Here is an 11,862-nt window from a genome sequence, read left to right on the forward strand (position 1 = left end):
ACATATTTTTCTCTAGTAACTCGTTAAATTTTGTTGTTTTGGCTAATACAATATTGATCTAACCATGTACTCGTCTTTTCAGATGTAATAAAAGATGACGCAAAACTTATGATACGTTAGATTTTTTGGAGATTACAATGAATAATAATATACGTAGTACAATTGGCACTATTGATGAACAAAATTTGATTGAATTAATCTTTAGAATACTCATATTAAGGCATTTATCTCATTATGTTGGCAACCCTCATCCATCCAAGATAATGTTAATGCCCAATATTGTGCTTCTATGATTAAAAAAAAATGTAATATGTTAATGCCCAAACATAATAAAAGAAATTAATTAAAATTTCTAAATCAAAGTTTTACATTTACCGACAAGCAAATAAAACAATGACTAAGCTAAATCAAAAAGTGAGTCCGCTCAAATAAAAAGTTTTGCGTTGACAAGCGTTTTGGGTGAAGCCGCACTAAAGAGGGGTTCCAAACCCAACAAAGGAAAAAAAAAAAAAGGAAGAGACAGCAGCATACTCCATCGAACAGAATGGAAGAACCACACTCCAGCGGCAGCAGTGATGACGAAGACGGTGATGATGAATGGAAAGCCGCCATTAGCGCCGCCGCCTCCACCCTTTTGGGCTGTACGCAGCCCAAACAAACACCCACTCCTGCGCCTGATAACGATGATGAAGACGCCAAAACTCTGCAACCCCAGCCCATCAAGCACTATCAAATCAAGGTCTTTCTTTATCCCTACATATGTCATCGTAATATTATCATCAATTTATTCTATTTTTATGTCATTTAAATTAATTCTTGTTCATATTAACCCGCTTTACAAATTTCCCATTTGGTAGTTTATATCCAAACTCTTACCACTTATTGGATGATATCACAAATATCTAATTGTTAGAACTGTAATTGAATTGAATGTAAGCTGTTAGTACTACACTAAGCAGGTTCAAATTAGTTAGCAAGGTGCTATCTTTGAAGTTTTTTGGTTGAAATTAGAGTGGTGATTGTGAATGTGATTGTGATTATCATTTGATTAGTGGGATTTTAGTTGATTAAGACTTGAATTTTAACTTTGAGCAACTTCCCAACAACTGAAAATTGCAATTCTATTAGGTAGAATAAACAACTACTTGGTGGCTCAACCTCGTAAATACTAGCAATAAGCCAATAATCCTATTTTATATTTTGAGATGCATAATGCCATAACAGGCTGAATGTTTACCATATGTCCTTTACTAAGTAGTAAAATGAAGTTCCCAGTTCATCGAAGATATTCCTAAGAAACCCCAATATTCGCTTTGCAAGTAGCTTAAATAGATCCTTTTGGTTCAGATCAATGCTGGTTGCAGACCTTGCAGTGTGAAACTTTACTGTTAAGTTATGAGAAACTTGGTGCAAAGAGCGCTTATCCCTTGGCTCATTATCTTAGTGTCGTCCTAATAATCTCTTTTATGCCTAAACCTATTAAGACCGTCTCTGTTATCAGCCGCAGCATAAATTGATCCTAATTAGGGTTTTGATCTCGGTAGGATACTGATTGCAGACCAGCTTCGCAAGGAGACTTCCTTTCCGTCCCCAACTCCCCAAGTCATTCCAAGGGTCAATGGACCAAGTTTGTCACTATTCTGTGGAAAGAAAATGTGTAGAACTCCTGTACCTTAAGCTTAGCCTTTTTAGAATTAAGAAATTTGTGTGTGTGTGTGGGGGGGGGGGGGGTTGATAAAATTGAGAAATTTGTCTTCTTGACTCCTAAATTATTCCGTATATCATACGATTGCGTTAGGATTATATTGTCCTGTGAAAACTGAAAACTAAAGATGGCACTGAATATGAAATGACTTAGTGAAGTACTAGACTGTATGCCATGCTCATTAAGTTATTCTGAGAATATTGGAAGGTCTCAATGGAAATGGGAGAGAGACTCCTTGGACTATACATGATCATATGGAAATATATGACAACAAGCTACAATAGATTGACCTTGTGCTTAGGATATTATCTTGCTGAAGCCATGTTATTCTTCGAAGCCCCTTTTGCAATACTATACCTAATGTTTGTAAGGGGCTGACAGCCTATTGCTCTGATGAAATATCTCAATTGGACGATAACGTTGTTGAATTATCCATTGCTGATGGGATCATTGATAAATTCATTCTCAGAATTAGGTGCCTTGGCAAAAACTGTCAGACCTGTGAGTCAAAGTAATGGACTGATTTTCTTGGTTTATATTTCTGATTTAATAATGCAAGTAAATAAAGATTAAAGCTTGAATATTGATTGAAAATGGCATTAGATTCACAAAAGGATAGGTTAATAGCTTTAGGCTATCACTCTCAAAATGGCTTTAGGCCATGACTCTCCAAGGTTTCCCTTCAATACAAATTTCTGCCTATCTTTGCCTTTCCCCCTCTCTCTATTTATACTAAAGCTAAGGACCATAACCTAATAATATACTAGACTTCCGAAATTACCCCTCCTAAAGCTAGTCTATTACAGTCTCCTGGGATCTTGAGCACACAATTGTCACCAGATGCAAGTTCTCCAATGAGGTGTGTCTTTTTAAGGTAGGCTACAAGCGCCTTCATAGTTTATGAAAAGCACCTTCATGGTTTATGAACTATCTTTGTCTTAGGCTGATAGTTCAAGAGAAGCCTCTTTCAGTTGCAATGGTAGTATGGTACTTACTGTTAAATTTTAAAATGTAAAACAGTATTCGGTTGATCACACCTTTTATTCTTACTCAAATAGTTCATTGGAAATGAAAGGAATGTATAGACTTCAGGAAAAAAGGTTATTGAAGTTGGATCAAGGAGCCAGGAATTAGAAAATTTGAAGGTGATCTGTGGACTTCAAATTTCAATGATCATTAAAACATGCAGTTCACCAAGATTTAAGTGTCTTCCCAGAATTTATTTGCACGTCTCCCAGGTAATCCCGTTATTTAGAAAAGAAAGTAACTATAGCCTAATAGTTCCTCTTAAAATAAAAATCATAGCCTAATAGTATGTACTTGAATATGTTTACAATACTTAAAGGAAAAGATGTTCATCCGGTTTGCGTCTTTTGTTTTTATCGTAAATGGAAAGAATATAGGGACTTGAAGGAGAAAACTCAAGTCAGGCTATAAATTAGAACAATATAAAAGTATACTACATCTACTTGTGGACTTGAAATTCAAGTGTCATAGAGATATATGAATCAATAGGATTCAACTACTTGGAACTTATTGCATGTCTCCTAAGTAATCACATTATTCGGCAAGGAAAGTGGTCTGAGTAGGTCATTGTTTAAGCTGTTTGCTGAGAGTTTGTATTGTAACTAACAGGCACAAAAGACCTTGGATGACATAATGAGAAAATCTTTAGATGTGGTGAAAACTTCAGATCCCATCGACATCAATGATGATCATCCTGTCGCAAATAATGGTGGGGTTCGTTTATTCAAGCAAGCCCCTGTTGGCATAGTGTTTGATCATAGAGGTATACATACGGTTCTCTTGCATCTTTTCCATTTGTTCAAAGGCTCAAATGCTGGATTTTAGATCTGGAAAATATTCAGTCAGAACTATTTCTTTGTTTTTCAGTTGAGCTAAAGGGACCAAAAAAGAAACCAAGAATTCTTCCGGGTGAAGCAATCAATGAGAAATCAAAGAAGGTTTTTTTCTTCCTCTCATTAGTCTAACTTCTCCCCCTCCCCTAGAGAGAGAATACATGTAATGTAAGAAAGGATACTGATTCTCTGGATTTTATGTTTTCCTGCAGTTTAAAAGAGAATTGCAGTCTGCTGTGGTTGAGGGAATGGATATCTTAGCTACTGCAAAAGATGCAAGCTTAAAATCTCTATCTAAATTGAAAGCCAAAGAAGCAGCTGCAAAAGAAGCTGCTAAGGGAGAGGAAGAAAGAGTAGCACAGCTGAAGAAAATCAGGGGAGAGAAATGGCTACCATCAATTGCTAGAGAAATGCAGCAGAAATCTAGAGTTCGTTAGTTCAGACTTGAATCTGAGATGCCCTACTGATCGTAGCTCCATCCGCCAAAAGAATACTTGGTTCCTTGGTGCACCTCCTGTCTGATTTGGGACATTAGTTGTAGTAAACTTTTTGTAGGCTAGTAAAATTGTATTTGAAATGAATTTTTTTTGAACTTGAGTTGCCTTACATATTTAGTATAACCAGGTGTTATCCCGATCCCTTGACTTGTTTGCGTTTCAATCAGTCATATTTAAGAGAGTATTTTTTATTTTCGTGTGTTCAACAATGTGCTTGGAACATGTCAATTCTAATTACCTTTAAGGAAGCAATATTATTGCAAATCGAGATCAGCTAAGAAAAAGTGTTCCCACAATCTAGTTCAAAATTATCCTTCGTGTTCTATATGTACTTTTCCATCTTGTTATGGATTCTTTATCATCTTGAGATAGAAAGGCTTCCATTCATTCATTCCATTATGAATGAACAATTGTAGACTATCAAACCAAAATCAACTTTGAATTGTATTGAGTGACAAACACAACAACACAACACCAATGTATTATAGGATTATAGTACAAAATCTACTTCCTCGGTTCTTTTTTACTTGACCTGTTTCTTTTATCACGTTTGCCAATGCAAAACTTAAACGATCAATTATTAAAGTTATATATTATGATAGTACTTATTGAGACGAATTCAAAAAGATCCCACATGAATATATTTTTCCTTACATATTATTTACAAAAGACGGTCAAAGGAGGGGTGGTGAATAGTGTAAAAGTCAAAGCGGGTCAAGTAAAAAAGAACGGAGGAAGTATGTTATTTATTGGTTTTACAGCTAAATTGGGTATAATTAAACACAATGAAGATGAAGGATTTCCAACACCTTATATGACCCCGGGATGCCAAGTTGCTGATATAAACAATCATCTCTTGCAACTCTTCGGTCTTCACTACTATTGCAACTTAATTTCAAATTAGCCAAATAGTTGAACCAAACTCATTCCCGAGATTTTACATAGCTATTGATAGGTTTCTTATGGTTCCAAACCAATATATATGAACCCAAGGGGGCACCCTACGCATTCACTTCAATTTTGGAAAAATTTCCTGAAATTGGCCTGAAACGTGGATTAGCCTTCAATTTTTGACATTTTTTGACTTTTTCGGACCCGGAAAATTAACATGTTGGGGTGCTTTGCATAAAGCCCATGACACCCCAAGTGTCCATTTGGGTGGTTGGAACCGTCCAATTTGCCTTTAAATTGTCAAATTAGCCATTTATGTACACGTCTCCCCTCATTAACTCAAAGACGTCATGTTCCTTTATGTGAACGACTAATGGTCATATATGATTTCAAACAATATTATATGACCCGGAGATGCACCTCATACAATCTCGAGAGTTTTCGACACCATGTCCTGAAATTGTCCGATTTCATGTATTTTAATCTTTAATTTTAGACAATTTTTACTTTCCCTAACCTAGAAAGAGTTGAGGTCGAGATGCTTCACATGTATTCCATGACACCCGGGGAGGCTATATGGGTGGTTAGAATCGTCCACTTTACCTTTAAACAATCAATTTAACAGTTTGCATATATGCCTCCCTCCAATAGTTCAAGGCCGCAATGAGCCTTTATGTGACCGACTAGTGCCCGCATATGATTCTAAACTGGAGTACATTATATAATCCCAGGATGCTTTCCCTACCGTCCTAAAAGTTTTCGACATTTGGGGCCGAAACCCCGAAATTGGTCCGATTTCGTGTATTATGCCTTCAAATTTTTCTTCCAAATATCATTTTTGGATCCGACAAGATTAAGAATCGAGATGATTCCTTTTCCAAAGAGCCCTGGGAGGCTTAGTTAGTGCTTGCAACTATCTCATTCATGCCTTGGTCTACCACCCACCCTTTGCCATCATGTCTTGGGATGCTTTGAGATGCCTTGGCTTGTTATCATGTCTTGGGATGTCTTGGCTTCATGGCTTGGCCTTGCGTGACTAGTGTTGCCTTGCACAGTTCGCGCTATCAATCTAACAAGATCAATTATGAAAAAAAAAAACACATTTTAAAAATTAAAATTATTGTTGTACTCCGTACAATAATCTAACCTAACATGATCAGTTTGCAACAAAAGAAGAGAATCCAATTTTCCAAATAAAGAGCTGAATATTTCCAGGAAAGAAATACAAAAACGTTTAATTATTAGTGGTAGAATGAACCCAGGTGTTGATTACTCCGAAGAAAATCAAACAAAAAACTGAAGGAGCACAAAACAAAGCATGTGGCATTGCATTTCTGAAGTCAAGTTAGCAGTTTTTTTTTTAACATGAATTTTGCAGATTTTAATGATAAAGAAACAGTTGGTCCCATCTCTCAATTTAAAGTCACTTTCTTTGGAACACAGAAATTGCTAAATAACAAATTTTTTCAAGATAATATGCTCCTAACAATTAATTATACGGCAGACCAAAGCCTTTCTCTTTAGTGGAGTGATAGTGTTACTATAAATAACACTGACTTTTTTGTGTCTTCAACCTCATCTTAGGTGAAAAAACTCACAGAAAAAAGCCACCTTCTGCTTGAGATTCAAGCTGTCCAATAGATCATCTTCGCCCTCTCAATATCTGTCTCTCTTTAAGTCTCTCATCGTTTGAAATGGCGATCTTGCTGTCGAGTGTGTTTGGAGGTCTGGGTTACTGCATGAACACACTGTGGGGGCTGCAAGAACGTAGATTTTCTGCTGTGTTTGAAGCTGTAAGCTCAGGTGCAAGATACATGACTATGGGGCTCATTTTCTGTTTCTTTTCGCTTCAGACTAGAGGGGAGCTGAGTTATGCCTTCATATGATCCTCTGCATGTCTATGCAACCAAATGTAACTCTTTTTCGCCCTGTTGGGTGTCCGGCAGAGTCTGAAGTAGAAAGTAACAGAAAACGACTCCGACAGTTGCTCCCAATTAGTTGTCTATCTCATTTGGCAAATAGAATTTTCTTCATGTAATAGCTCTACGCATGGCAGAATGATTTTGGTCATTTTGCTCCTTTAACATAACTAAAAATGACTCACACCTTCCCAGCTCAAATACAGATTGTTACTCATTTATTTACTCATACAAGTGTAATGCAGTTAGTAAATTGTTAGCATCTTCATTGCTGATTTTGGAGTCCAAAGTAAATACAATTTTATCAGCATTTTCATTTGTGAAGCTCATTAATGATATTTAAGCGTTTATTATATGGATACAATAGCAAACGGAATGTTACATAATCTAACCACACAAATAATTCTTTATTTCATGCGTCCATACATACAGAAAGTATTGATTCTCTATTATAATCTCATGCTACAAGAGATTTTAACACAACCAAATAAATTAACTACAATAAATGGATTTACCAAGACGGGGCGCGAATAAAGAACTTGCCTAAAATTACAGGGTGTGGGAAACGAGTAGTTTCCAATTTGGCATTTCAAAAATCGGGGGAAAAGAGGTTTATTTCTGATATAGACAGGTACAAAGGTCTTGCACCAAGACATAACGATTGCATTAGGCCTGCAAGTATCCATGACCTTCCAAATACGATACTACAGTTTCGGCCATTTCACATGGAGAAGAGCAAGTATCTGGCTTCTGTTCTAAGACGATCTGCAAAATTAGCGTTCATAATTTCATATAGAATGAAGACCATGACCTAGTGAAGGACTTGGAAACAAAGAAAATAAACAAAGATGTCTATCTGATTAAGGAAACTGTAAGCTGATGTGCTTGGTCTGCTGAAAAACTCGAAGGAGATCAGGGCCTTGAATAAATAAGCATTAATGCACTGTCGAGATAATTAGAACAAATTATAACAAAGAGATTGTACCTCACAATTTAGAGGTCGTTCATAAGGATCATCTATCCCAGTGAAATCTGAAAGTGATGCACAGTGGAGTTCATTCCGTCAAAACAACAATATCAAAAGGAAACAGCTATGTGCTGTTGCCTTACAGTTACAGACTTGCCAATAGAAATCGAAGAGGAGAGTCAATGGCAACTGTAATATTAAGAAAACACAAACTAGAATAGAGGAGACGAAGGCATTGATCATATCATGTTCTCTAGATAACAATCATAGCATAGAAAGAAGACAGGAAACAAAAATATGGGTCAAGAGGCTCAGGCCCCACAAAATTCCCCTCAAAACATTCCCGGGGTTGCATGTAGAGCAATTCATGGACAATCTAAGAATAATTGCTCAGTTAGTTTGATTAGCTAAATATTCCAAACTTCAGCTTGACTGTGAGATTGAATATACAAGCTGAAATCAGGATTTCCAAAGCCTGGTCAAAAGCTAGCAAAACCAGATCACCTAAACTATATCCACATTATTCAAATATTCCAAATATTTATAGAAATAAACATATCAGGATAGTTTTAGTGAAATATAACTATTTAAGTACCTAAAAATATAAGTACGTTTTTGATAGTTTTCCACAATAACCATATCCAACTTTAGGCCTAACCCTCTGATCAGTAACAGCTCTTGCTTCAAGTCAGCAATCGAAATGATATATATCCTCATAGGACTCAAGACACATAATAAACACCTCTGAAACACCCACATAGGTTCTCATCTACTAACTTAACATAAAATCTTTTAGTCCATTAACTTTCATCTAGCTTTGATCAAAGGAGAATCACAGAAGAGCGTGTGAGACAAACATCAAAGCAGACCAATTAAAACACACTGCAGAAAGTACCTTTAATTTTTCCAGCTCGTGCCAACTTGTACAGGCCCTTTGGGTCCCTGGCTTCACAAAGTTGAAGTGGAACATCCATGAAAACCTGTGAGTTGATAGCTGAGTCATTATATAAATAAGAGTATGGCCTATCTTTATCTTTTTTCAGACAAGTAAAGACAGCAAGAAGAGAAAGTACCAATAAAGGAGAAGAAATACCTCAATGAAGTCCCCCTTCGGTAATAGGGCGCGGCAAGCATCTCTGTCTTTTCTATAAGGAGATATCAAACTAGCAATGCAGATGACACCAGCATCAGCAAAAAGCTTGGCTACCTCACCTGGAAGCATAATAACTTAGTTATAGTTAAAGAAGGAGAATAAAAACAATTTTTGGAACAAAGAAAATTAATACAGCACCCACCAACTCTTCTAATATTTTCTGCTCGATCTTCTGCTCCAAAGCTTAAATTCCTGTTTAAACCATGCCTAACATTATCACCATCAAGGACATAACTTAACTTTCCCCTTGAGTGCAAGCTATGACTCAATGCACAAGCTAATGTGCTCTTCCCTGTGACAAAATATGAAGTCAGAACAAGGAAGAATCAAACAACAATATAACAACTTTTCAGAAATGAGGAAGGTCCATAGAGTTAAAAAAATTGTGATTATACACCATAAAATCATAAATTCAACATCACCATGGAGCAATTGATGTTAAGCATCACTATGGACTATGATTCCAAAATATTTAAATTAGATTCATTGATTCAAAGAAAAAAAGACGGCATAAAATTATCATTTTGCTAATAGGTACAAGATTGCAACTTTCAAAATAGAAGGGTACAAAGACTGCAGACAGAAGCTAAGTCAGAAGCCTACATTAAAGTGCAGTAAAATTGAGTAATGGTGATTTACAGCTTCCATAATAGACCAAACAATCAGATAGCATTAAATATGTTGTAACTAGAACCACCAAGTAATTCCAGCACAGCAGAGCAAAACAACACCGAGCAACTAGAATTCATTTCCTCAATAGTTTATTCGAAAAATTAACCAAGGATAAATAAAATTTATTGTTTTTACTGCTTAATTAACTCAACCTATTAACCTATTTTTTGTAAGGTAACACATTAACATGAACAAGCAAAAGTGTTCAGTCACAGGCTCACAGCAAACTCAATGAAAATAAACAACCATCACCTCCAAGAGGTACTTATCAAGGAGATGTTAGGGAGGTCCAGATATTAAAAAGACTAACAATCCTCAATACATGTGGTGCAAATAATACAAACGCGCAAACATAAAATTGCACCAATATTTTAAGTGTCAATAACATAGGCTAACCTGAACCACTGAGACCAGTTATCCAGATGACACAGCCTTTTTGTTGTAGTAATCGCTCTCTATCGTGTTTGTTGACCGAGCATTCATGCCATAAAATGTTGGTAGATTTCTCAATTGTTGACATCTGCTTTCGAAATGTACCTAGTCAGTAACCTCTTATCAGTTCCTCTTATCGTTAACTTGTAATTCATCCAATTAATCGAATCAATACATACAAGTAGTATGTAGGCATTACAGTCTACATTAAAGCGAAAAAGGAAATACACTGCTTGCTTAGGTTGATCTATACAGTGTTGAACACTTGAACCATAAAAACCCTTTTGCAACAGCATACTCAAACTAAGTAGGTCCATAACATAATCACATAAAAACAGCAAAAATCGACCCAAATCACATAAAAATTGAATCTGGAAAATATGATACAATAAACTCATAATTTTTTTTTTAATTGGTGAGTGAAATTCAATTCATGTGATATCAAAGATCTGGAATATATACTAGAAACATAATAAAAACGAAAACTTTGCAATAATTAATGTTGACCAGAAAAAATTAGATTACAAACAGAAAAAATCCCATCTAAGAATACGACAAGATTTAAGCTCATCAACTAATTTCCTATATCAGATACATCAAAAAAAACCAGATTAAATCACCAATATAAAAATCAATATGATTTAAATATAACCATTCAAAAAATAAAAACAAAGAAATTATAACAACTAACCCAAATCCAATTTCGCTTAATTGACAAGCAGTAGAGGAAAAAAGAGAAATTTATTTGCCAAAGATAGAGGAAGTTAAACAAAATTCGATTTTTCCTTTTTTATAGTACAGAGTAATTTCCAAACGAATCACTAAAATTCTGGAATATATTTCAGAAGTAAAAAAAAAAGGAGAAAAAATAAGTTACCCTTTCCGTTAGGAAAACCGTTGGTACAGTGACAATCTGCTTGACCATTAACGTCATTGAACGACGACGTTTCATCTAATCTCCCCACCGCTTTGACCAGCTTAAATTTTTGCCCAATTTTCGATTTTCGATGATCAAAATGACTACCAAATCGGATCCAATTACGACCCGAATTAATCGGAAACCCTAATTCCGGCAAAGAAACGTTTTCCGGCGATACATTTCCGATTAACGACGGCAGCAGCTTCAGAGCCACCGCCATCAATCTCACACTCACTCCCTGATTTATCGGCGGATAAATCGAAAGATTGAAAAGTGCCGACAAAAATTGGAAATCCAATCAAAGCATTAATTTGGTACGGGCAATGAGAGAGAGTGAGAGAGAGAATTGAGGACAGAAGGTTAGGGGAAAACGGCTGGCGGGAAATTATTTGTCACGCACCCATTTTATAAATAATGACAACATAGATATGTTCTCGTACTTGAGTATATAATAGCTCGTTTTTCATGATGACAAAATTGCTCGTGTTGTCAAAATGGGAGGCTTGGAACCCCGTTTATACATGTTGTACATTAATGAATATGTCATAATAGTTGCAACAGATTATATAAAAAAGGTTTTTAGGTGGAAATTATACTATTACTTTTATTTAAAGCTCATGTCTCATTTAATTATAATCTTAACCATCTTTTAACCCCATGTCTCACTTAATTATACTCTTAACCATCTTTTAACCTTATTTAAAGTGTATTATATCATATGAGGTCAACTTTTTTTAAAAACCGTGATAAAGTGTGTATTGCAAATATAAAAAAACGAATAAAGTATAATCAACTACTTCCAAAGTTTATTATATAATCTCTGTGCTAGCTAAAGATCATAATTTTTA

At 35.6% G+C, this 11,862-nt stretch overlaps 2 protein-coding genes across 5 annotated transcripts; one reads left to right on the top strand and one right to left on the bottom strand.

Annotated features, from left to right (window-relative positions):
- The first annotated feature begins 328 nt into the window (after nucleotides 1–328).
- On the top strand, nucleotides 329–4,325 carry LOC110717084. The gene is made up of 4 exons (XM_021895730.1): nucleotides 329–739; nucleotides 3,341–3,494; nucleotides 3,599–3,669; nucleotides 3,777–4,325. The coding sequence occupies exons 1-4, from the start codon at nucleotides 545–547 to the stop codon at nucleotides 3,999–4,001; spliced, it is 645 nt and encodes a 214-aa protein (XP_021751422.1). The 5' UTR covers nucleotides 329–544; the 3' UTR covers nucleotides 4,002–4,325.
- Nucleotides 4,326–7,249: 2,924 nt separating this feature from the next.
- On the bottom strand, nucleotides 7,250–11,427 carry LOC110717073 (adenylyl-sulfate kinase 1, chloroplastic-like). Of its 4 annotated transcripts, none has more exons than XM_021895712.1 (7): nucleotides 10,973–11,427; nucleotides 10,060–10,200; nucleotides 9,134–9,283; nucleotides 8,932–9,050; nucleotides 8,734–8,818; nucleotides 7,857–7,903; nucleotides 7,250–7,636 (listed from the first exon to the last, which is right to left on the bottom strand). In XM_021895712.1, exons 1-7 carry the CDS (start codon nucleotides 11,232–11,234, stop codon nucleotides 7,538–7,540), a joined length of 903 nt encoding a protein of 300 aa, XP_021751404.1. In that variant the 5' UTR covers nucleotides 11,235–11,427; the 3' UTR covers nucleotides 7,250–7,537. The 4 variants fall into 4 exon arrangements, with proteins under 4 accessions (XP_021751404.1, XP_021751405.1, XP_021751406.1 ...); XM_021895713.1 differs by having other exon boundaries at nucleotides 10,060–10,183; nucleotides 10,973–11,067; XM_021895714.1 differs by lacking the exon at nucleotides 10,973–11,427 and adding an exon at nucleotides 10,787–10,925.
- Nucleotides 11,428–11,862: the final 435 nt, after the last annotated feature.

Source organism: Chenopodium quinoa, unplaced genomic scaffold (genome assembly GCF_001683475.1).
Source record: "Chenopodium quinoa cultivar QQ74 unplaced genomic scaffold, ASM168347v1, whole genome shotgun sequence".
In the NCBI taxonomy this organism is placed as follows: Eukaryota; Viridiplantae; Streptophyta; class Magnoliopsida; order Caryophyllales; family Amaranthaceae; genus Chenopodium; species Chenopodium quinoa.